At 45.5% G+C, this 26069-nt stretch overlaps 1 protein-coding gene across 1 annotated transcript in view; it reads left to right on the forward strand.

The window, feature by feature from the left end:
* Positions 1-26069, forward strand: part of HDAC6 (histone deacetylase 6) — a 256606-nt gene that overhangs the window by 106259 nt on the left and 124278 nt on the right. Inside the window, exons 11-12 of the mRNA XM_078664729.1 lie at positions 9214-9340; positions 21969-22034. Coding sequence (XP_078520855.1) covers positions 9214-9340; positions 21969-22034 — 193 coding nt within the window. The remainder of the gene's footprint in view (positions 1-9213; positions 9341-21968; positions 22035-26069) is intronic.

Here is a 26069-nt window from a genome sequence, read left to right on the forward strand (position 1 = left end):
CCTTGAAGGAGTTTGAAAAGACAGTTTTTAGAGATTTGGTAGAGGAAAGTAACCACATAAGTCTATTTCTCTCCCAGCTCCAGGCAAATGAAGATAGGAACGTTCGCTATACATATAAATGATCGATGGTGGACCTGCTGGGTTTACCATGGCTTTCCTTCACAACTGTTTAATATAGTCACGACAGGTCATCTGATGGGGGCCCACCCCTGTAATGTAAGCCGGGCAATGCTAATAAAAAGTGGTGTGAGCTAACCGCATGGTACTAATGGGCTTCTCGCGGAGGGACGAACATAGGCTAAACACCTTTTTTATATCATCAATGCATCCTGCCCTTTAACTAAACATTTTCACTTTCGACAAGGCTCAGTGTAATGGTTTTCTTTGCTCCGGTCTAATCTTTAATTTTGCAAAACATCATTCTGGTCCCTATGCAGCCTCTCGCGGCCGGATTACTAAATTAGAGAAGACAGGGGTCTCATCGGAAGACACCTAGGTACATAGAAAACGCTGATGGGGGGGGGGGCAACTGAACGCAATACTGGGAGCGTCCTGAGGAGATGGGGGGTTTCGGTTACCTTTATGGTTTTGGGTATCGCGACAATTTGGGACGGGGAGGGGCGCGTTACCTGAGGCACTTTTTATTTCATAGTAGTAGCCGCTGACATGTAGTTCCCTCATTTCGGGTCAGATTTAGGGAACCTCAGTCAGCTTACCTGTCCTTTCCTTTATGACCAATTCTCGGTTTCATCAAATATTTCCGGAAAGGAGAGGTGGGGACACAGCATTAGGGTGATTTTATTAAAGACAAGTTTGAGCAAATACTGGCGGTATTTGAAGCCAATTAGGTGGTGTGCTAGGGGTGGTAGTCTGTCAATTTCGGGGCTAATCGCTCGGAAGAGCGGGAGTGTGTGTGTGTGTGTGTGTGTGTGTGTGTGTGTGTGTGTGTGTGTGTGTGTGTGTGTGTGTGTGTGTGTGTGTGTGTGTGTGTGTGTGTGTGTGAGAGAGAGAGAGAGAGAGAGAGAGAGAGAGAGAGAGAGAGAGAGAGAGAGAGAGAGAGAGAGAGAGAGAGAGAGAGAGAGAGAGAGAGAGAGAGAGAGAGAGAGAGAGACACACAGTGTATTTACGAAAGGCTATTTAGTGCATTACACAGCAAAGGACATTCACGGGTCTGCGTTAGTATCTTGAAATCATGCAGTCCGAGCATTAGACAGGGCAGAGGGGACATGCTTCGAGAAAAAAGAAAAGAGAGGTACCATTTTGTCGCACTTCCTTGCATTCTCGGTCCTTCGACCAGTTGGGTCAACGCCTCAGTCACACACACACATTCTCTCATAGTTTCGCATCATACGTGACATGGGTTCATTCGTCCGGTCTGGTTTAAGGGTGATCACTTTTCATCAGGTCATGCTAATTTTTCGGGTTTGTTCGATACGTGAGTAGTTTGTAGGCGTGTTTAGGCACCACCTTGCAGCGCTAGTCTGCTTCGCGTATTAGACATGGCAAGGCTTCAGATCTTCGCCACACCTCGGCTGTAATCTCTGATGTAACCTGCAGAGGGAGGAAAAAGGGGGAGGCATTCGCGCATATTCAAATACATGGATTCAAGAGTCCTTTACTTACCTCTTACTCGTCTTTCCTCCTCGGGGCAGAGTCCCCGGGGATATGGTTTCTGGAGTCGGGGGGGGGCTTTGCCCATATAGGTCATGTGCGAGGAAACGTAAAAAGGAAACCAGAGGTGTCTAGTGCGAGGTACCTAGTCAAAAGATGTATCTCACTATCGGGGTCCTTAAACCTCCTTCAACGCTGTGGCGTTCTAAGGTTTTTCGGTTCTTGGGTCAGCTCCGTTCCCTAATACCTTGGAACGTCGTACTTTATAACATTTACATCATTTTATTTCACCTTTCTTTTACATTCCCTCATTTACGCCGTTCGTTTTACCCATCCTTGGAAGTCGAGGTCTTCCTCCATGCGAGAGTTCATAAGTCGGTCGCGTACTTTGAAGGCAGAGTGTCGTGTTGTCGATCCGATCCGACCTCCAGGGCTGGGCAACCATCTTCTTTCAACCTTAAAGAGAGAGCAGAGTAGGGTGCACAGAAAAGAACTCTCCCGCCCATCCCACAAAAATAAAACATGCAATACCCGTTCATAGTTTCGAAAACCTTTATTTTGCAAAATCATTTCAGCACGTGGATTATGGGGGTGCGGTCGTATTTGGCCGGACGTGGCAATGGCTAAAGTGCGTACAGTGGGGGGTGTCGTTTTGCAGCAATAAAAACATTGGAAAGCTTTATTCATTCATTTGCAAGAAACTAAAACGTCTATTAAGTGGCTGGGGGTTCGGGGGCATTTATTTCATAATTTAGAAGCATAGTCAGAATAGTTGCAATCAGATTTCCTATATGCATACCGTATGTGTGCGTCATAAATGGGGTTATACATCAGCTATAAAAATATAATACATCGTACATTTGTACTCAACATTTTTAACGGGATCCTTTCACAATGTTAGTCGAGTGGGCTCTCCTTGTCTTTTCTAGCCAAGTGTACAAAGGATCATATAAGTCTCAGAACATCAAGTTTGTATTAGTGCGAAGGAACACCACGAGGTGTTCGTAAGTTCCTATTGATACCGGCGCCATTTTGGGCGGGGCCGGGTTAGTCCGGAAGTAGCATCAGGAAAAAATGTTTCTAACAACCGGCAGTTGGACCAGAGTCCTTTTCGGCAGTTCTAGAATTCATGCTAACAGAAGGAGTGGCAATGTCATGCTTATTTCGTTGGCGATCAAGGCAGTTGCCCCTTACCGGAGGCCTGCAGTGGCCGAAGGCTCCGCCGGGGACCTTTGTAGAATCTTCAAGGCTGCGGAGATGCTGTCGGAGATGGGGGCTTGTGCCCCAGTGGGCAAGTGTCCGAGTTATATTGCTGGTCAAAGTTGCTCTAGCGGCCGGGGCCCGCCTTCCAGCGGACCCAGACGCCATTTTGAGGCCCTACAGGGGCCACTCTCGTCGAGTTTGCAAGAGTGGAAGAGATCCTTCCGAGTGAAAGGAAGAGGGCTCTGTTTTGTGAAAGCAGGACGTTCGGCTGGGGTGCAGCTGTGATGCCCCCACCTGGGGGGGGGCGAGGGAGACTCGTTCGCGCCGTCTCCCTCTTCCGGTGCACCCCATGCTGCTCCCCTTCATCGGCCCGCACGAAGGTCTCTCCCCATCCGGTGCTTCCCAAGTCGTGTGCTCTGTGCCGTGGGAGCATGGCCACCTGTGGCGCGCATTCGGCGCGGCACGAGTATCGGTGCAGTCATTGCAGGTTCGGTGTTCCGAAAATATGGGCACCATTGCACGTTCGGTGCTGCGCAAGTATTGGGGCACCATCGCCTGGTTGGGGGTGTTCGGCGTTGGGCCGGGGGGCTGGGAGACCTCCTATCCGTGGAGGTGGGAGAGGCTCGTCCGCGTCGCCTCTCCCTCCCAGCCCAACTTGGACAAATTGTTGTGGAGGTACGTGCAGGACATCCCGCCGTCCAGAGCTGCTGCGGCTGTTACGGAAGGGAAAAGGAAGAGGTGTCTCGTTCTTCTCTGGACATGTGGCGGGACTACTTAAGACTATCCAGGCCCGTTGCGGCTGGCCGAGGAGGCATGTGGCGGGACTACCTGCAACTGCCCAGGCTGCTGGCTCCTGCCTCTCCTCCGGCTCCCCCATACGTTTAAGATTTCCTGACCAAGAGTTGGCAGCAGGGCCCGCCTTATATGGGTTGCCGCCGGTTGGGCGTAGCCGTAACCCTACCCTACTTTGGAAGGTTCCAGAAGGTGGGGGGGGGCGAATGTTCTATTGACTTTCATGTTCTACAGTTTACCGTTCTTGTTTTTCTAGCGTTTATTGTGTTTTTCTTTGTTTGTTATGTTAAAATAAAAGTTCGTGTTTATCAGTGGCTTACTGATTTCGTTTCCCATTTCTTTCTTTCCAGGTTGTTTCATGCTAAAAATTTCTATTAACATAGTTTATGTAACATGGAAGCACGTGCAGGGGGATGACGCAGATTCATATATTACGTACACACAAACTCAGACGGGGAGTGTAGTAGAAAAGTATGACACACAAGATCCAAAGACAAACATAAAACAGTGATTATTTGGCCAAAATTATCTTTTTCCGTCTGTTAATTTAGAGCTAGGCTGGGTTCCCGTTTTTATATTGTCCGACCTAGGAAAACTCGAACATGTCGCTGAAATCGTTCTGGCGGAACCTGTGCCATCGGGCATAATCAAACGTGGTGGTTCTATCTGGTCTGTCCGTGCGAGTCGGATTTTTCTTTGTCTCGCGCTTTTTCTCATTCTGCTGGCCTGTCATTCCTGTCGGCCCTTTGCCCTTACTCACGCTCAGTAGAGTCGGGCATTGGGCTTTCCAGTGTCCGACATATCTGCAAAAAGCGCATTGGTCTGGCCCTAAGTCTGGCCGTCTTTTGTGTAGTGTCGGGGGATAACTTTTGGGTCGTGGTGTCCCGGGGTTGTCCTGTCGGTATATTTCTCTACCTGGTTTGTCCTCGTCTTTTCTCTGTCGTTGCATAGCCTCTCTGCGCCACATACCGAGACTGTCGAGCATAATAGGCGTTGTCTTATTATTGCGAAGGGCTATTTCCAACGTTTCTATTTTATCAAGGTCAAAGGATCCTGCCAGTGGCCACTGTTTGTCTTGACTTTCTTTGGTATACCTGTGCCACAATTTATTATAGGCTATGGTAACTAATCCATAGTTTATGAACATGTCCTTATTAGGGGTGCCTTCTAGTGGAGCTATATGGTCCACCTCTAATACACGGTCCGGGCTGAACCAATTATCAATCAATGGGGGAGAAGACAGACATGACGGCTCGTAACGAGGGACTAAAAAGTCAGCACTGCCTATCTTATCACTAGGTGCAAAGACTAGACAGAATATTCCTATTCTACGTTGTTTGCAGGCAGTGAATACCTCATGAACAAAAATAAAAAAGAGTAACCAATAACGAGGAACAATCAAACAATCAAAAAAAAAAAAAATAAGATAGAGTAAGGTCAATGGGGAGAGTAAGTAAGGCGCAAAAGTCTGCGTCCTCTACCCTTTCACTATCCGCAAAGAGGAATCTGTTGTTTCCGGTTTGCAGACAGAGAATCTCCAGAAGACAATCTGCGAACAGTAGTTCGGGGTCAAAGAACCCAGTTAATCAGTGAGGGAGAGGGAGTCTCCCAAAAACCGTTGAGAAATAAGAGAGTCAGTGGGGGAGAAAAATAGGCGCGACGGTTGCGTTACCTATCCTTCACTGTTTGCAGAAGGGAAAGAGCCTACTGTTTCTCCGCGTGCAGACAGTGAATCTCCGAAATAAGTTAACAAAGAGTAATACTAGTATATATTGTAAACAATCAAGCAATCAATTATTTTCGCAATCCGTCGTGTTTACACGACCTTACCCGGACCGTATGCACAGTTTCTTGTCTTCCGAATCCAGCGCCCGTTCGTCCTCTTTTTCTCGTATTTCTCACGGCACTCCTAATGGTCCCCAGTCAGGACCGTAGATCACTCGAGAGAGGTCTGTTCGGAACTAGTGAAGTTCGGATGATCGGCTGCCAGACGAGGGTCTATTGGGCAAGAGCTCTCCCGATCGTTGCAGTCGTTCACTCTGTCGTCGGGACCTCTCCCACTGGATCCACGAGTCGCTGATGGGCCCCACGCTTGGGACGCCAATTGTAGAAACCTGATTCGGGTCGGGGACAATCGATATTTGCCCGGCGGTATTGCCTCTGTGACCCTCTAGTTATTTAATCAATGAAGAGGCAGGCGCTGGAGACTGGAAGGCAGGAAACAAGGTTTTTATTCTCTCCGGAGGAGAACACGGCAAAACGGACAGCAGGTATCGTTCTGAGGTGCTCTAACTTATGTCTGAGGTCTGGCCCCTTATATACAGGGTTTTTGCGGTTTTTTATTACAGTTTACATAATCATGACAAAGCTTTGATGTACGGAAAGACATTCCCGGAACCCCCCCTCCGGGCCCGTTCCCACACACATTTACAGTAGAGGTCCCCACCCTGGTCACAACAGGTGATGAGTATCGCGCAGCAGGATATTCCGTCAATTCATGGAATGCGGGGTTCGATCGGACCTCATGGGGTGGGGGCTTTGATCAACCCGGGGATCCTTTGATGGGGGAAGCTTTCTATTGTACGGGGAGGGGCAAGGAATAGTATCGGCAGAGCTGGGTGCCGGCCTGGGAACGAGGAGGACAAACAGACACACGGGGAAAAAGGGGGTTTGCATCAAAAGGGCTGGGGATCATAAAAGGGAAGAAGGGAGGTGTTGTGCTGGGAACAGGATGAGGGCCTGAGGCAGAGCAGCGCCGAAGAGGGGTTTATGATTCAAGGCAGGTGCAAGCAGGGGGTTGGTCAGCGTGCAGGCTTAGTGAGGGCGAAGGGCTATGTCAGGGGCCAGCGGCATGCAAAGGGCTTGTTCTGTTCAGGGCATCTTAAAATGGCGGGTGCGCACGACAAAAGTGTGGCATCAGGGGAAGAGGCAAGATGGCGCAGATAATGTTCACCAAACCGTACTAATTTTCAACAGAAGGGCCTCACAAATAAGTTCCCTCCTTCTCCATTTATCGTGCCTCAGTGGGACTTGTATCTTGTCGTGACTTTCTTGATGGGTTCTCCCTTCGAGTGTCCCATGAGGCTTTTGTCTTTCAAGACGGTCTTCTTAGTAGCAATCACCTCGGCAAGGAGGGTGAGTGAGCTTCAAGCTCTTAGTTCTAAGCCCCCATTCCTGATCATTCATGCTGAACGAATGGTTCTTAGGACCAGGGCTGCTTTTCTGCCTAAGGTGGTATCTCCCTTCCAACTAGGACAGTCCATTACCCTTCCTACCTTCTTTCCTCCCCCTCACCCTTCTAAGGAGCAAGAGAGACTGCACCGTCTGGACCCTAAGAGGGTGGTGTCTTTTTATTTGGATAGGACTAAAGACTTCCGGATTGACGACCAGCTGTTTGTTGGTTTTGCTGGCTGTCGGAAGGGCAGATCGGTGCACAAGCGCACACTTTCCAGGTGGATAATCCTGTGCATCAAGATATGCTACTCCCTAGCTGGTAAGGACCCTCCTGAGGGTATAAGAGCTTATTCTACCAGAGCAAGGTCTGCTACTTCTGCATTGTCTAGAGGTGTACCTGTTGAGGACATTTGCAGAGCCGCGACTTGGGCCTCCCTCCACACTTTCGCGAAGCACTACTGCTTGGATACCGAGGTGAGGAGGGACGGCCACTTCGCGCGTTCTGTCCTCCAAGATTTCCTGGTGTAACAGAGTGGAAACCCTCCTCCGGGAGTGGGGACTGCTGTGGGATTCTATTCACAAGGTGAGGAATCCACAAGGCAGATGTATCTATCAGAAGAACAAGTTAATTACCTTCGGTAACGCTTTTTCTGGTAGATACAGTATCTGCCTGTGGATTCCTCACTGACCCGCCCGCCTCCCCGTTGTCCACTCTGCTATACCTGGTCTTATTTGTATTTTTATTTGTATATTTATTGGGTTTTTGATACCTTTGCTGCGCACTATGTGTGCTATTATGGTTTGTATGTACTGTGTACACTGTATATATTTATATTTCCTGTCATTGGTCCGTCCGGGTGCCTCGAAGGCACGGAAAAAAGGGCGGAACTGATGTCATCACGCTGACGTAGGCCTAATAAGGGGTCGGTGACGTCAGACGGAGTCACGCGCGATGCCGCGTTCCTATGACGTCGCCCACGCCGGCGTGCTACGAAGAAAAATTCCGAACGTTGCTTACGCAAGGGGGATATTCACAAGGTGAGGAATCCACAGGCAGATACTGTATCTACCAGAAAAAGCGTTACCGAAGGTAAGTAACTTGTTCATTTAGTGTATTCTGGTACATGTAGTCTTCAAATGTGTGTTCTCTTATTTCATCACAATGCGTGTGATTGAAATGGTTGATTTGCACCACAACCTTTAGTGGCATGAAACTAATATGTTGACAGATCACTTCCCATACTAATATAAAACTAAAGTCCACTACCCACCTTATGGAGATATGGTGTTCCCTGTAACGAATGTGTAACAATGCTGCTATGTGATTTTCTGCATTTTGTTCATGATCAACTTGAATAAACAATTCTAAATATCTATATCTATAGTTCGGTGGAGTAAGGCTCTCCTCTCAAAGTCCGTTATATCAAGTTTAGCACATACAAAGTTTCAATTTATGGTTTTTGATAGAACCACTTAAATATATCCCAAGGAAATGAATTGTGTGCCTGGTACAACTCCCAGCCAGAAGTCAATCATTTTTTACACAAACAGATGTACCTTTTCTTCTTTGGTATACTAAATGTTCAGCCCAGGGCCAGTAACTGGATTTATGTTGAAAGATGCCACGTCTTCACATTTTCTTATATACTGCAGCTCCCAACAAGGAGCCCATAATTGTGACGGATGCCCAACAAGGAGCCTATAATTGTGACGGGATGAATACATGAAATCACATTGAATCAGGCCTCTTCTCTCCAAATATTCCAAATCTCGCAGCAAGAGGTTGACTCCTATTTCCAGCTAGCACAGCTCTCTTCAGTGATGGAATACACACGGAGATAAAGCTCCTGTCTTCCATTGAATTTGAGGAACAGCTTTAGCGAATGGATCTAACCTCCTATGTATTGGCACAGGTATGGCAGAGCAAAGTCTGGGCAGAGATGCAAATGCACCTTGTCAGACTTGTGGACCAGAGTGAGGTCTGAGCTGTGAGAAGTCCTACACAATGTGGGTTAGAACTCTAGTGCAAGCTGATATCAAATGCAAGTCCGCAGAGATACTCTGACAAGTGTTCTGGTGGTAAGAATTTCATGTTTGAGGATTTAGAACTTTATAGTTGTTGGGATTTAGAAGCTAGCTTTGTGTTTCTGAGGAATCAACTGCTGACTCTCAGCATTCTGATCAGCTTCAATAGAGAAATCACTTTTGACTTACTGAGCTATGATAGTGATAACTGTTGAAGCCTCTACCTTGCAGCTTGTTCATAACATTGTGTGATATGATGTTGCAATGACAAGTTGTATCGCATGGAATAAGTGATGTAATGGATGAGAGGGCAGAATTCTCGAGCACTATTTTAAATTTAGTTCCATCCCTAAAGCTTGCTAAAATGTTTTACCTTCATTTCCCTTTCCTTTTGGTTATTCACTCCAGTGTACTTTACTTCTCCATTCATCGGTACGAACATGCACACTTTTGGCCTCACTTGCCTGAGTCAGACAGTTATGCTGTGGGGGAAGGACGAGGAGAAGGCTTCACAGTCAACGTTCCATGGAACAAGGTACAGATGGCTTTATATAAGCCTGTTTTCATTGTATAGCAGCCTTCAATTCCATTTGTCCTTTTACAACTAGATTGAAACCAATATGAATATTGTAAAGTGATGTACTTAGTCCCTGCACTTTATTCATTTTTTAGGGTGGAGCCTGCTAGAGCATGCACTAGCGCATGTATCTCGCTTGCAATACACTCTTGTATACAGAAAAGGGCTTTGAGCACGCCCGTTGCTTACCGCTTTGTTGGCTTGTGTGACCCTCTTCTTTACCGCCTTGTAATTTCTTTCCTCTCTGTGGAGCAGGGACCAAGCACTGATTATTTCAACGTAATCAGTGCCCGTCCCAACATGATTGAGGTACTGTTTTGTCATTTCTTACTTTTGGCACCCTGCAAACAGTTGGCATATGGTTAGCAAAAACTTTCCCAGCAGGACAAGCAAAATTGGAAAGATTTATTTCTATAGTTAACCTATTTCATTTTGGCAAGCCTTCTTTTCTCACTTTGCACTCATGCATTCTTCTGTTTTTGTTTGTGTGCGCTGTTCTCAAAAGATGAGGATTATGTCATTGCAAACTTTCTTATGTGTAATACATTTCTGAAAGGATGCTTTAACACTTAATCTTGCACTACACCCTAACCCACTCCAATTCGCCCAACTCCAGTCCATGCAATCCACCACACCAATCCACCCCACTCTATCCAATCCACCCCAGACCAATGTAATCCACCCAATCTGCCACACTCCAATCCTCCCAACCCACCCCACTCAAAACAATGTGCCCCCTTCCAAAACAATCTGCCCCACTCAATTCCAAAACAATCTGCCCCACTCAATTCCAAAACAATCTGCCCCACTCAATTCCAAAACAATCTGCCCCACTCAATTCCAAAACAATCTGCCCCACTCCAATCCAAAACTATCTGCCCCACTCCAGTCTGCCTCACTCCAATCCAAGAGAAACAGCCTCACTCCAATCTGCCTCGCTCCAGTCCAAACAATCTGCCCAATCTAATCCAAATAATCTGCCCCACTCAGTCCAAAATAATCTGCCCCACTCCAGTCCGCCCCACTCTAAAGCAAACTTCCCACTTCAATCCACCCCACTGCGATCTGCCCCACTCCAATCCAAAACAATCACCCCCACTCCAGTACATTCCACGCAAATCTGCCTCACTCCAGCCCAAAACAATCTGGCCAGTCTAGTCTGCCTCATTCCAATCCACCCCACTATAATCCAAAACAAACCTCTCTACTGTAATCTGCCCTGCTCCAATCCAAAACAATCTGCCCACTTTAACCCGCCCACTCTTATACAAGACAAGCTGCCCCACTCCAATCTGCCCCAATCCAATCCCAAACAATCTACTCCACTCCTAGAAAATCAGGCCCATTCCAAAACAATCTGCCCATTCTAATCCAGAACAATCCACCTCAATCAAATCTGTCCATCTGCCCTACTCCAATCTGCCCCAATCCACTTCCAAATAGTCTTCCCCACTCCAAAAACATCTGCCCTACTCCAATCTTCGCACACACAAGGAGATGATGGACGGAGCGCTTAAACTTTTCAGACACTCACCCCCAATCACAGATCTGGGTTGAATCCATCATCATTCTTTAGCTCACTTCGCCACCTCAGTTTAGACCCAGCTATATGCAAATCAGTCTTGACCCTTTGCCTCATGGGAACAGTCCAGCCCAAACTGCCAAGCCAGGTCTTCCCCGAACCGGAAACCAGCATCCTGGGACCGGTTTCTGGGTAATACCCTTCATCAGCCAGGCTAGCTTGAATCCAGTGTCAAAGTGAGCAAGGGACCCACGTCTGGGCATATCCTGCAAACTTAGTCTTCCCCACTCCAAAAACATCTGCCCCACTCCATCTTCCCCATTCATATTTAAAACAATAAGCCCCACTTCAATCTAAAATAATCCTCCCCCACTCCAGTCTACCCCCACTCCAGTCTGCCCCATTCTTGTCTGCCCCTCTCATGTCTGCCCCACTCCAGTCCAAAACAATATGCCCCATTCCAATCTAAAGCAATCTACCCCACTCCAGTCTGCCCCCTCCAATCTGCCCAACTCCAATCCAAAACAATCTGCTCCACACCAGCCAAAACAGTCTGCCCAACTGCAATCTGCTCCACTCAATCCAAAACAATCTGCCCCACTCCAATCGAGTCCACCTCACACCAATCCAATTCACCCAAATCCAGCCAAATCCAATCTCCCCACTCCAGTCTAGTCCAATTCACCTTAATCCAATCTACCCCAGTGCAATCCAATCTACTCCACTCCAGTTCACCCCACTCTAGTCCACTCCACCCCAATCCAATCCCAAACAATCTACTCCACTCCCAGAAATTCTGGCCCATTCCTAAACAATCTGCCCCACTCAAATCCAAAACAATCGCTCCACTCCAATCCACCTCACATCAATCCAATTCACCCCAATCCAGCCAAATCCAATCTACCCCACTCCAATCCACTCCACACCAATCCACCTCAGTCTAATCCACCCAATGAAATTAACCTTAATTCAATCCACCCCAGTGCAATCCAATGTACTCCAATCCAGTTCACCCTACTCCAGTCCAGTCCACCCCTCTCCAAGCCACCCAGCCCACCCCACTCCACTGCAGTCCAATTCACCCCCCCACTCCAATTCACCCCAATCCAATCCACCCCACTTTAGTCCACCCCACGCATTCCAGTTTATCCAGCCCACTCCAATCAATTCACTGCAGTGCAATCATCTCCAATCCACCACCCTCATTTCAGTCCACTCCCTCCAGTCTAACCCACCCCTTCATGTCCAATCCACCCTCCTCCCGTCCACTCTAATTCACCCAACTCCAAACCACTCTACTCTAATCCAGTCCACCCCATCTCAAACCAGTCTAATCCACTCCAGTAAATTCCATCTCACCCCATTTCAACTCACCCCACTGAAATTCAATCTACCCCACTCAAATACAATCTACCCACTCCAATTCACCCCACTCCACTCAATCCAATCCACTCTACCCAATCCATCCCAATCTACTCCAGTTCAACCCACCCCACTAACTCAATCTACTCTAAACCACTCTATCCTATTCCACCCCACTCCATTACAATGCACTCTACAACACTCTCTACCACTGAACTCTACGGCACTCTACTCTGCCTACTCCTTTCTGCAACACTCTACTCCAACAAATCCAGTCTACGACACTACCCCCAACCCCACCCCCCTCCACTCTATAACACTCCACTCCACCAACGTTTAGCCATGCTGAACAGCAGCCACACTGGTATACAACTTGGTAAAACCACATTGCCAATGCCAATAGCTCTTGTGTAGGCGAGACCTTTTGGCTTTGCCAATGCTTGTTAATTTTGCACAGGCAATCACCAGTACCTCAGAATGGGTCACTTACCAATTATTGTGGAAGTAGTGATAACCGAGGCAAACAAATATGCTCTACTGCATTTTATTACTGCTGAGAAAGGCCGAAAAATTAGACTTGAATTAACATCTATTTTGATGTGGTTTTTAACACTGGTAAAAATGTAAATCCAATACTAAAATAAGTCATTCTGACAAATTCAGAGCTTCCATTACTCCCTGTAACCCTAATCAATGTTCTACACTGTCAGTGGCTGTAAAGATTTGAGATTAAACACAGATTTGAAAAATTGTCACTGCTCTCAGATAAGTATTTTTACCAGTTTAAAGACTAGTGTTTAAGGACCCTGGAGAGAGTTCTGCCACTATTAGAACAGGTCCAGATTCCCATTGTCATGCTCCTGGCCGGGTTACAGAAAACCAGCCACATTTCAGAACCCTTCATAAGCCCCAGAAGTTACCTGCGAAGAAACAGTCTGTTCAAATCACACTGGCAATCCATACATTTTTCAATATTACAGTTTTTATTGGCAGAATTTAAAAGGCAGAGGTTTGACACTTTTGGTAGACCGATCACAATAGAAACTTACAAGCTCATGTGGCGTGTTTTTTAACTAACAGCTGCCTGCTGTGAAACTCACTGCTAGTCCACCTTCAGGCTGAACACCAGCAATTCACTTTTCAAAAACAAAACCCTGAAATTGTTCGCTTTTTAAACTGCAACGTATTTCTATATACAAGAAGGGTATCTTGTATAATGGCAAAAGGCTTTGACAAGCACTCTAAAAAGAATAACGTAACACTACATATGTTGGTAACACAATGGATAATGCTGACAATGGAGAGGCCCAAAGCACTAGTCTGTTAGCACCATTCCAGTGCTTTATCATCTCTGAGAAGAATGTTTGCTAGCATTGTTTCTATCCTCAGACCCAGCAATCATGAGATGTTGGAGAAGAAAAACAAAGTGTCAGATTCCTCTGACAAGTGTGTCACAGGAAAGATGACTGTGTCATTTTTGCACTCGTACAAAAGCAATCTAAAACCCATTCCCATACCTAAAGACAGAGCAGACAGTGTTTGGATAATGACCATGGCCTTGGCAGCCATCTTCTGAGATGACCTGAGGGCATAAGCTAGAGTCATCCTACGAGATGGTGCACTGGTTTCATGCAACATCATTGATTTAGCCAAGGAGAAAGCCATACCAGCTTCAAACACAGGGATAATTCAGCTTTTTATGGATGCAAAACAAGTTCTGCAGCACTAGTTTTGGAATAAGGTACAAGCAACAATCTTTTTGTTGGTGACGTTCTCCTGAGAAATCATGTTGATTAGGCATTGCAATTTTCATTAAATGGATACAGAAAAAACACAAGTCCTTCTGCTTTGCAAATAAAGTAGGGTCTTTATTTTCACAACATCATGGAACAGCACTGCCAACTGGGCACAATCTTCCGTTAATCTAAAATCTCACTCTGTCTTCAGTAAAACCAGGCATTCGGAAACCAGAATAGGAGACGAGGAGCCTCTTCCACTACGTCGTCCCCAAAATCCAAGCGCTCCTCCTTCTGAAACCTTCCACATTTTTACATGTCCCTTGTAAACATTTTTGTTCACCAGCACGTGTTATGGGTGTTTTGAAATTAGTCCATGCCCTGGGTTTTGTTGTGAAATTGTCCAAAACTCCTCCCAAAAAGGGACAGTCATTAGAAAATTCCACATGGAAGATATCATAACAATGATGTTAAAAGAAAGGACATTAGAGAAAAGCTCAAAGACCCAAAGAATTTGAGGAGCATACTCCAGCTAATTCCTCATTTTGAAAAGATCAGGTGTTTGCCACGATCTCCAACTTCTGGATCCTTAACAGGTTTCCAAGGAACTAACCTTCCAAGTGTGATACTTTAAGACTTGTGCTTTCTAGAAAGGGATTGACATGGTCTCCATCTACCTGCTGGATCCCTTTGTTCACATGCCCATCTGTTTCACAGGAAGTTTCAGTTTTCATGGGCAGTGGGCAACATTATCAGTTTTGAGCAAACCTTTTTACCAAGTTTATGGCACTATGGTCACCTACCTGAGGGGACAGGGTTATAGTGGTTTCCTAATATCTGGAAATGTGACTGCCGAAAGCTCAGTCCCATCAAGGGGCAGTGCAGGCTAAGACCACCACTCGTATGGAAATGCCATGTTTCTAAGAAATCATACACAAGTCTGCATCAGGACATTGTGTTTGCTGTTCCGCCCAGTTTCTATTTCTTCTTGGCCTCCTTTTTGTTTCCCGAAACTTTCCTGGCTGTGCTCCCAAAGTATACCGTACCACATAGTCAAGGGAGGCTACCAACTCCTCATATCACACTCTAGGGAGGCTTCTTGTTGGTAGTAGCTGGTTATATTCTCCTGTACACAGGCTTTCTGGCAGTGTGGTGTGTTACATGTTTGTTGTATTTGTGTGTGTGTCTGTAAGTAACCAGGAAACTGCAAGTAGAATAGTGTCCATGTGGGGCTCTGTGGGGTTTCTACAAATGGTTAGTTTCCTTGTAGGTAGACTGTCTGCTTGTCACATGACAACCTGAATGGGTTTATCCTTGATCTCGGACCCAGAACACCAGAGCCCTCTAGTGAGCTGATGATTTGCTTCCCTATTAATCGAGTTTACCTTTGCTGTTTCTGAAATCTCCCTCCCCCTTATTGTAATTGGCGTTGCCTGGTAAGGCTGGAAATTGGTTGAGAAACATCAGGATAGAATCCAGAAAACATTCATAGGTACTAAACCTTTTGGTTAGTCTCCACTTTCATTCACTAGTCATATATTTAGATACATATTGGCCCTTGAGGCAGATATTTTCTGGTGTAGACTTTGAGAGAGATTGTGTCTATCAACTGAGAGAAGAAGTCTGCCCAGTTTAAATCCTTTCTGGTAACCAATATTAGTCTTTGAAAGATGATGGCTATTTTACCTAAAAGGGCGATCTCACCAACATACTACAACAATGTGATGTATTGATTGCATATTTTATGAGAATGAGGCATCACACCATTAAGTATTTATTCAAATCTACTATAAAATAAATTGCTTAATTGGGGTGTGAGCATTCACCTGTTTAAACCCTCCACTTAATTATATTTTAGCAGAAACAACATGGTTTACACTTAACGTGGTAACTTCCCCCACCCTACTCATGCTCTGTACCTTATTTTGCCTACTTTTTTTGTTTTTTTTTTAAGGATGTTTTCCCCTGGCTAAGCATTGCGTCTGGGTTGTGTGATTTACTGTGCTAATCTATATGTGAATTTATTGCCCTCTGCCACTCCTAAAGTAATCGTTGACAGTTCAACATCACTAAAGTGCCCCAATGGAGCATATTGATTAAAGAGTTGAAGTACAGCATGAGTTGTAGCCATTAGTAAACAGAAGTGCCCCTTCAGATATTTTCTAATAAGCACTTGTTGCTGCAATACCAAATAAAAAGACCACAGAGATAGTAAGCTCCCTTCACACAATACTGGTGAAAGTAAAGACTTAAATAAAAAGTATCCATTGGCTTAGAATTCTCTGGAGCTCAGGATGAATTCAGATGATCTGTTCAAAGTATGTATCATTTGTGATCAGCAACATCTGGCATCTATTTTATGCCTTGTTAAAGGCTCCACATGAGGTTAATACTAGACACGATATGTCGGGTGAAGATCTATGCATAGAGCAAACCTAGAACTTAAAATATCCTTGTCTGTCAAACAGTCTGGCTTTACAGACCAAGAGTGACATAACAGGAGTGTGTAAAGAAAGATGCCTAGTACAACATGGATTCTGCCAATGGGGAACTCTCGGACCAACCTAAGAATCTACCTAGGAGGAATTTCCGCTTGTGTGGTCAGGGCTATGCGCTTATGACTTCTCTAGAGTCCCAAGTTGAACTGTAAGATTATGAGTGAGAACTGTAAAATGAACTTAGTAGTGCAGATGGGGCCGACGTTTTTATTTTGTGGAACTCAAGAATAGCATCCAGTAGTCCTTACGAGTTGTGGCAGGTTATCCATCATGAAATGGACTTGCTGCTCATGATGACTTGGCCGAGAGTTTCTCCATGCTGTTATGGCAGGATTTAGCAGGAACTCAGCATATCCTGCCTTAATAGCTCCATATAACCCATTCTCTCCCCTTATTAGAATTACTCTTTTCACAAATTAGCTATTGTGCATAGAGTAGGATGCCGGGATGCCGAGCCCAACAAATGGCCGGCCACAAGAAGCATACCCTTTCCCACACACAATCTCACTGAAGACCATAAAGTTCTGGGAAGACACCCAAGAAGCCATAGAAAGCAGAGGCTTACTGAACGATGCAAGATTGCCAAAGAACAGAGACACAAATGCACTAAAGTCAGTGGGTGCCATATTAAAAGGAGAGGTGGTGCATGGTTGGTCCTGAGTGGCCAAGCTCGGAGTGGGACAAAGGACAGAACCTGGGTCAGTGGGTGAAAAACACCTCACAAGGCTGCACAGTGTAGGAAAAATATAAGGATGTATTCTGTCAAAGGGTGGGGTGGAGACGCAGAGACCACATGAGGCCTGGGCCAATCCACCTGGAGAGGCATGGAGTAGAGCCTGGCAAAAGCCTTGGAATTCAAAATATTTTCATGAGTTCCAAGGTAACATTGAACATCAAAGCACACTCACAGGAAGGCCTGAAGAGACCCTTACACCATCCTTGCAGGAGTAATGCAAATGAGAGCATAACAGACATGGGGCTAATTATCTTTAAGAATACAACAAGCAGCCAAGACCAAATCTCCACTGGGGAGACATTTTAAAGCCTGCACAGATTAAAAAGGGACAGGTTGCCCATAACCTGTCCATTGATAAACACAATATGCAGTGCCTCTTCGGGTAGCAGCCAGGAAGGGTTAGACAAAATTGCCCTCGGAGAGTCAAGCACCTATATTAATGGGAAAGTCTCAGAATCCCACACTGGTGAGGGAGAGTATCCCCCAGCCCTCACCCTGCAACAGTAGACAAATGCTGGGTGGCAGACAGAAAGAGCAAATGTTTCAGACCTGTGATTCTTTCCAGGGTCACAAATTGACCCACTGATGAGGGCTCCAAAGGGAGGGCAGCACAGAAGGGGTTGCTTAGTTGAAAGTAGAGACAGACATTGAGACTTAATGTTTCATAGGTATATATTTCTTTACTGTAAATTTCTTCCATTTAAAATAAAAAAAGATTTTTTTTTCAGTTCTAAATATGGTACAGTGTCTACTGGTCACTGTGCGCAAGAGGCCTGCTGTTTTGCAAATGTGACACTTTGAAAATTAAAATGAAGAGCTACCTTAATTATCCAGATGACTTTATATTTTCTCTCGTTTAAAAGCTTTCAGATCACAATTCCTTTCTCATGCTCCAATATTGACAAGGATTTTTATTTAAGAGTTAAATATCCCAGTGCTTCAGTTCTTCACCTATGTGCCCCAGCTTTCTGCAGCCCGATGATGATAATGTCAAATTAACACAGTTTTCCATTATCTTCAAAAGGAAAATGTGAACCTCTGCTTATTTAAAAATTAACTCTGGCCTGGGAGGTAATCTGAAGGTGTCTGCGAGCTACTTGTAGCTCACGATCAACTGGTTGGGGACACCTTTTGTACACATACAGTCAAATCTGTGGAACCCCACAAAGACATGCCACTAAACATCATAACAAGGGTGCTTGGTGGCATGTCGAATATGAGGAGGTAATAACGTGACCCACTTGAACTAAAGAAGTGATCGTCTGCAAGGGGCACAAAGCCCAGTTGTTTCAGGACCTCGTCACAATAATACTGCAGAAACAGAGAGGTTTCTGCCCCAAGATAGAATTCCTTCAAGGGCAATAGATCTCATACCAATGAGGACACACTTACCATATAATGCTTATGTGGAAATGACAGCAGAGAGCAATCCATTCTTTCACAAATTCAAGAAGCATCTTGGGCCTAGTGGAAGATGACAAAAGGCAGGATGTTGAGTCGGGCACCACTGGAAAGAAAGCACTGGAGCCATTTGGCAAACATTCCGGCAAAGAGGAAGAGCTGATGAATGGAGGAGCAAGAGAAGATCCTTGCTGAACCTGCTGAAAGAGAGATTGGTGGAAGGAAAACGGCAGAGCAAAGAGCTGAGCGATAGCCCTCGGGACAGGAAAGAAGATCCCAAAACCTGTGAAATCGCATTGTGAAATCAAAGACCGGACTCTTGTCCATAAATATAAAGGAGTTAATTTCCCATAGCAAAAGACAAACACTGGGGGGCTATATCGGGTAGCATGACCTGTTGTTATCTTCCTACAGGAGACCCACCTACTGCAGAGGGACCAGTTCCATATGAAGCCTTAACTCTACCCACATCAATACTGGGCATAGGCAGAGAAGAGGACAGCAGGGTTAGCAATCCTTTACAAAATGTGTCAGAGAGGGCACCAAGGGTAAGAGATATGGTGGGGTCCTACATACAGGACAAATCCCACTTGACTTTATAAAAATACACCCCCCTACTACCGCTCAAAAATATTTTCGTATGGGACTCCTGTAGACCTTACTCAAAGGATAAAGCAGGACATTTGTTTTTGGGTGGGTACTTTCACCTAGTGTGGGACTAGACCTGGATAGGCCTCAAACACCTGCCTCGAGCACATGATTTATGTCCCAGACACTGAAAATCAAAGTGACACACCTGGGTCTGTTATATGCCTGGAGATATCACCACACAGAAGACATTCCACACATTTTTCTCCCATGTTCACTCCAAATACTCCTGCGATGGTTATGTCTTTTTGTCCCTGTTCCTTCATGGCTCAGTAATAGTAAGCCATATCACGTTCTCATCGTTCCCATGTGGAAATGGTCTGGGAGTTTTGGGAGAGCTACTGCATGGTGGTTTGTGTGGAATGAGGGACTGTTTGTTTAGGAAACTGGTCCTTAAATCAGAGATGGCAAAAAAAATAAAAAATGCTGAATACTTCAGAATCTATAATCAATTGTGCCTACTATAATCTTTGACGCCTTTACGGTCACTGTGAGAGCGACTGCTACAGGCATTGCGACAGGGAGGACTAGGCAGAGGAGATAAAAGATCTGAAATCGAAAGACAAAACACTTCTAGGACAATCCAAAAGCAGCTGACCATGTTACAGGGTAGGCTGAGGATGCATCCAACAGAAATATGACAAAGGGGAGAATTAAGTGAGAACACTTCTGGCCAGAAAGATTAAGTAAAAAATAAAAACAGTAAAGGAAAAGAGAAATTAGTTTAAAGAGCACAACCAGGTGTAACCTCCCTGAATGTGCTATAGATAACACTAACAAACCTGTATGCTCTGGCAGAAAGGAAGTACCTTAAGCATTACTTTGTTGCTGGATGTTCTGTGCAAGTATTCCCACACTGTGGTGTACAGCATTTTAGTAGTAGATAGATTTCTTGTAAAAGGATGTAACCCTTGACCCACACTGGGAGGCATACTTCATCATCAGGGTTTACTCCTTTGTCACTATCGTCTCTGGATTTAAAAGACTGTAGTTGATGGTTGGACTGCCATTCTGTAGATTTAAAACCATCTGCGTGGAACTTTACATTGTGAACTCGCCCTGCTTCCAACTCTCACAGTCGGCCATCATTGATTTTATGTGTAAATAAGCTATCTTTGTTACTTTGTGTTTCATTTGTTCACCACCTCAGGATCACTGCACCTCCACTGCACACTTGTTTTTATAAGCACCCTGTCATTTGTGGTTTATTCTGTATGCAGGTCTCTTAACAGGATAGACCCATTGATCCATTCCAATTGATTTATTTCAATAATGTGCTTCAAATATTTTCTGTAGGAACCATTGTTTTAAATAATGCATATGTAGCTCAGCTTCGATATTGCCCCATGCCTTTTGACTACCATCCTGGTAGTAGGTGGACTCACCCAGAAATTTTGAAGTCTTTTTTTTTCCAGCACATCAACAAAAGAAAACTCAAAGAACTCTGTGTGAGCCTCCCTAATGCCAGGATGGTGCTGACAAAGGAGCATACCCCTTCATTAGTGTTGTGTACCACAAGACCTAATGTCAGCAGGCCAAAGCACACACAGCTATGATATGGAAAAGTGATGGCACTTGGGTGGTTTGGGAACGAGACAAGCAGGAGACTTTATACTCTGAAGGACCAGGGACGACTGAGGACATTCGGGCTTACGTAAAAGATTGCTTATTGCTAGCAATTGTGATGAAAATTAGATTCTCTACCGAAACCCATAGAAATAAAGGGGCTCAAGTATACATGCATCTGATCAAGGCTCCACGGACTAATGGTATTACTTTAGTCTTCTGTAAATAATTTCTACCCCAGTTGCGTGTCCTGTTGGCAGATCTTTATCAACATGCACAGCATATGCTATAACTTGCACTGCCCGACATATTACTCTTAGTAGCAGTGCCTTTCCTGGACATATGTAAAATCATGACACAACTGCACATCTGCCAGGTGTGCCTTATGTTCACTGAACACTGTAGCCTTGGTGTGCAGTTGAAGGATGAGGAGAGATTTCATGCCATGACAATTCAAAAACATGTGAATGTATTAAAGTACCAAGTTGTAACCTTCAAGGACAGTTTTGAAGTGTCTGTATCTTTTATAGATACAAAGGCAACCCTCCATCCTTCCCAGTGAGGTTCATCTACTTTACATGTGCGTGAAGCATCTGAAAATGGCCTTGGTGTAGCGAGGGGTATAAGCTTTTCCTTCTCAGTAGATGAATTATACACACAATGAAATGGATAGACTTTACACACTAATGCGTTAAATATCCGTCTTTTACATTAACGGATGAAATGTATCAGTAATTTCCATCCCGATAACATGAAGTAGTTCAAAATCACATGAATGCGTGAAAGATATCAGCACTAATTACACGTAGGGCTATTCCCTGGCTCCCTCAAGCTGCGCAGAGCAGATTTCCTACTTTTTGGTCATGCACCAGTTGGGATTGAAACAAAAGGTAACCCTTTAATTGTGTTGGTCCTTTCAGAGTTGTAGGAGACAATGGAGATACAAATTATTACATATTGGGTCCTTCACACAGTAAGGAAAGACATAAAGGCTGAGCTGAGCCAAGAATTCCACTTGATTCTTAGACTCTAAATACTCATTCACAGATCATAATCTCTTGTCTGATGTTGAATGTCTCTATTATATTTCACCCTCTGCCTTCTCTTTCCTTCCCAGACTGGTATGGGTGATGCAGATTACATTGCTGCTTTCCTTCACCTTCTTCTGCCCATTGCCCTCGAGGTAAGCTGGATTCCTGAGGTGGCTTTTTATAACTTGTAGATCGTTTTGGTTGCTTAGGAGGGTTTATTCAGTTCTTTAATACATTGTTCTACATTTTCTCTTACGATGCTCAGTTAATGGTTTGTTATTCAGTTGTCTTTTTTTGCTTTTTTTCTCTCCCTGTGTTTGGAATTGGTGAAGAAGGAGGTGCAATTGTATGTGGAACTTTCCTTACTTCGAAACAGCACCTGTTTCTGCGTAGTCATTCTGATGGGTACTTCTAACTGCAGGTTTCTCATTTGTGAATGCTCCCCAGGTGCCAGACTTGATCCGAAAACTGTTTCCAGCAATGCCCCACATGCCACTAGGTGGTGCTGTGCAGGTCCCCACTTGCTCTGTGCACTTCGAAAGTAACAGAGTGGAGCAGCATGCAAGTGCTATCCCTGTGTGCTGACATTGGGTACCTTCTTTCCATGCCTTCTAATGCGGATCAGAAGCTTTGCTCTCCAGGCGCTAGACTGGACCTGGAAACATTTTTCAGCAACGTTCCCACGTGCCACTCGGCGCCTCTGTGTGGCTTGATGCCAGCTTTGAACAGCCCATAAAGTGCCAGCATGCAAGTGTTATCCCTGTGCGCTGACGTAAGCAACTTTCTTTCTATGCCTTTCAATGCAGTTCCGGGCCTCTGCTTCCCAATTAGTCAGCCAACCGAAAACTAGAACAAAATTCACTGTGCTAGGAAATTATGTTCCCTCCTAAAACTATAGGTTTAGGACCATGCTGTGACTACAAAACAAAATGTCGGTCACACATCTGCACGATGTGTGTCTATGAAAGTTGGGTGGGACCCAAAAAGTGGAACGAAAAGTATGCCCTCATGCATCTGAAAGTGATCTGGGAATGAGAAGCGAAGGTGTACGTTTCCAAACATAAGTAATCACAGCCCTGCTTAGTAGATTTTCCAGGGCATAGACTTCGTCCCTCTCCTCATACCATTTCCACAAGAAGTTTGCCTCGCGGGCGATGTCCACCTGTAAGTCCTATTAGAAGTCTAGACACAGAAAAGCAAAGCTGGACTTGACCCCATCCCACCATGGAGAAGGCAAGATTTCATTGTGATGGCAGTCAGTCTGCCTCCAGAACCCTGGTTGCAGGGCAAATTCCGCAACTAATCGCGGTGTGTTCTGAGTTTCCCAGGCCATCTGCGATGCCACAGCAGATCGAGGCCATGGTGCAAATTGTATGCATACCTCTGGAGCCATCTGACCCCATGAAACCAGGTCAGATTTCCTTACAAACTACCGTACATAAGTCTACTCTGACTCCGAGACCTCCGCCGGGTCGTTTCTCATAGATGGTTGTTCCAAGGCCACCAATGCTGTAAGAGGATCTGGTGCAGATTCTGATGTCTGATCCCGATCCAACTTCAGCCTCATCTAAACCGACGTCACACTACAAAATTGCTAAAGCACAAGCGGTCAACATAAAGCCTTACTCTGTGCCAAAGTCTCTAGGTGGGCAAATGCATCAGCTGAGGCTCCAGTATCTATTTGGCCCTGAATGTGAACATGGTACTACACCACAGGAAAGTTGATGGCGTTAGTGGGGAGGGGATGGTGGTCGCCCCTCTGAGTATAGTGATAATGTTTACATGGATTTACAAAATTCCAGAGGGCTTAATGCTTTCCCATTAGAGGGTTGGGCTTACCACTTGAACCACCAACAGAAGAGAGCGCATCATTTGCAGTAGTAGTCATGTAGTAGTCCTTGGGTAACAGAGATCCTGGAATTGCAGCTGCCTTCAGTTGCACCAAGAATAAGATCCTTATGAATATATAGCAGCCTGTTCCAGCCACAACTGAACTTTCCTTCCCTCAAATGAGGCCCATGAGTTAATAGGCAGGTGTCCATGCTCACAGACCAGTAGACGAGCCTCTCATGGATATACCCGTTGATGGCTCTTGTCTTTTTGGTGAGAAGCTGATTTTGCCCAGGAGCGTTATAAGGGTTCTAGAGACATGGCACACTCCCTGTGTCTCTTGACCCCTGCCAAGCAGTTCCTACATCTGTTCAGAGCATTCAGATGCTACTCCCGGGTGCTTGCGTATAGACCGTGACAGTCAACCTAAGAGCTGCAGTAGTCACTTCATTCCTTTCACGGCCAGGGATGTGGTTCTGGCTGGCAACGCATAGGCCAGTAGGGACGCCAGTCCTCCCAGTCTTTTACACTGCGGCAACAGACACTAAGCTGCCTTAGTTTGCCCCGAGTGATGCAAACCCATCCCATGGGAGTGGATCATTATTCAGTATTTCTTCCCAGGGTGGTTATACATAGCGTCCAACAGATGGGTCATACAAATCATTCAGTATGGCTATGCCCTACACCTCCTTTTTAGTGCCACCAAGTTTTTGCTCTGCATCAGACTGACTTTCAGAGGAGCATCTTTCCTTTGTAATACAAGAGGTGCTCGTCTTAAGTGCTATCTGTATTCAGAAAGGATTGTTACCTCGTTATTTTCTTATGCTGAAAAAGAACAGAGGCCTCAGGCCTATATTAGACCGTAGATCTTTGAATGCCTTCATGCTGAAGGACAAGTTCAAAATCCTCATGCTAGCCCAAATCTTGACTGCTATGGGCTTGGAGGAATGGATGGCGTCCTGTCTGCAGCATATGTGCTTTCGTTTACCCCTCATGCAGTTCCATAGAGGTTACCTGCAGTTTAAAGTCAGCCAGGAGCAATTTCAGTTTGAACCAAGACCATTAGGACGTCCCCCCGGCGACTGGGACCCGAAGTCCAGTCCCCAAAGACCCTCCTCGACGAACCAGCCGACGCCTGCAGACTCGGAACCAGGGGCCACCCCAACCGCGACCAGCCGAGGGTAAGCTTTTCCGACACCCAAAGACACCTCTGCACCCTACAGCCCCCTGTGCCTCCCTTTGGGGTACTTGCCTGTGCTCCAAGATCCCAACTTACCTCTCGAAGTGCTGGTCGCCCCTGGAGAGTATCCGTCCCCGAGCCTGCAGCCTTTGTTCCTTTTTGACCTTTCCCATTGGATAACATTGAGCGCCCGACGGCTCAAGAGCACCCTGCACCCAGACCCACGAGTGCCACTGGCTGTGCCACCTTTGTCCTATCCTACTTCCCCCCCCTTGCCCTGAGCAAGTGACCAGGAGCCCAGCTCCCACAGCCGCATGGCCTGCTAGCCAGCAGCCACCAACCGAAGGCCCCCTTTCCCTCATTGGATATCATTGGGCCTATCTACCTCTGCACCCGGCCGGCCCTGCGCTGCTGGGGCGGAACCGACTGTACTTACCTGACCCTGGGGGACCCCTGAGTCTATACCCGGAATCTTAACTTCACCAGCCAAGTACTCACCTGGAAACCGCTAACTCACTTACCTGCCATTGGATAACATTGACCCATTTTGACTCGAACATTTTCTAAATGTGAAGTTTTGAAAACTGCAAATATTCATATAAAATCAGCCGAAGTACTCACCTGCAAGCAGGCGAGAAGCCAGTACTGTACCTTGCAGCCCAGTACTGAACCGCAAAAAAAATCCTTACCGGGTTTACTAGTAATCTGTATTTTCTCCATAGGAACCCATTGTCTGCTTTTCTATGAAATTTCTTCAAAGTGCCTACTTTTGAAAACTTGAAATATTCTTTAAAAATCATATGAAATACTGAAACGCAATTAACCACCTGTTTTAAGTTCAGACCCCAGTGCTGGCCCTAGAAACCCAGTACTGGATTACAACAGTAACGCGATCATACTTTACCTGCAACCTGAATTTTCACCCATTGAATAGCATTGCCAGATTGTCATTGAAAAGTTTCTAAGTGTGAACTTTTAAAACAGCTTTATATTCATGAAAATTCACCACCGTAACTAAAACGTTTTTGCTTGTCTGGTTTCAGCTTAGACCCCAGGACTGAATCTAGGACCTAGTCCTGGAACTACTAAAGTAATCTGTACTGTAATCAACTGTACTTTTATGGTAACAATCCATTGAGCTCAATGCTAAAGTGTGTCTAGACTTCAGTTGCCTTCA

The sequence above is a fragment of the Lissotriton helveticus genome, chromosome 10 (genome assembly GCF_964261635.1).
Source record: "Lissotriton helveticus chromosome 10, aLisHel1.1, whole genome shotgun sequence".
Taxonomy (NCBI): Eukaryota; Metazoa; Chordata; class Amphibia; order Caudata; family Salamandridae; genus Lissotriton; species Lissotriton helveticus.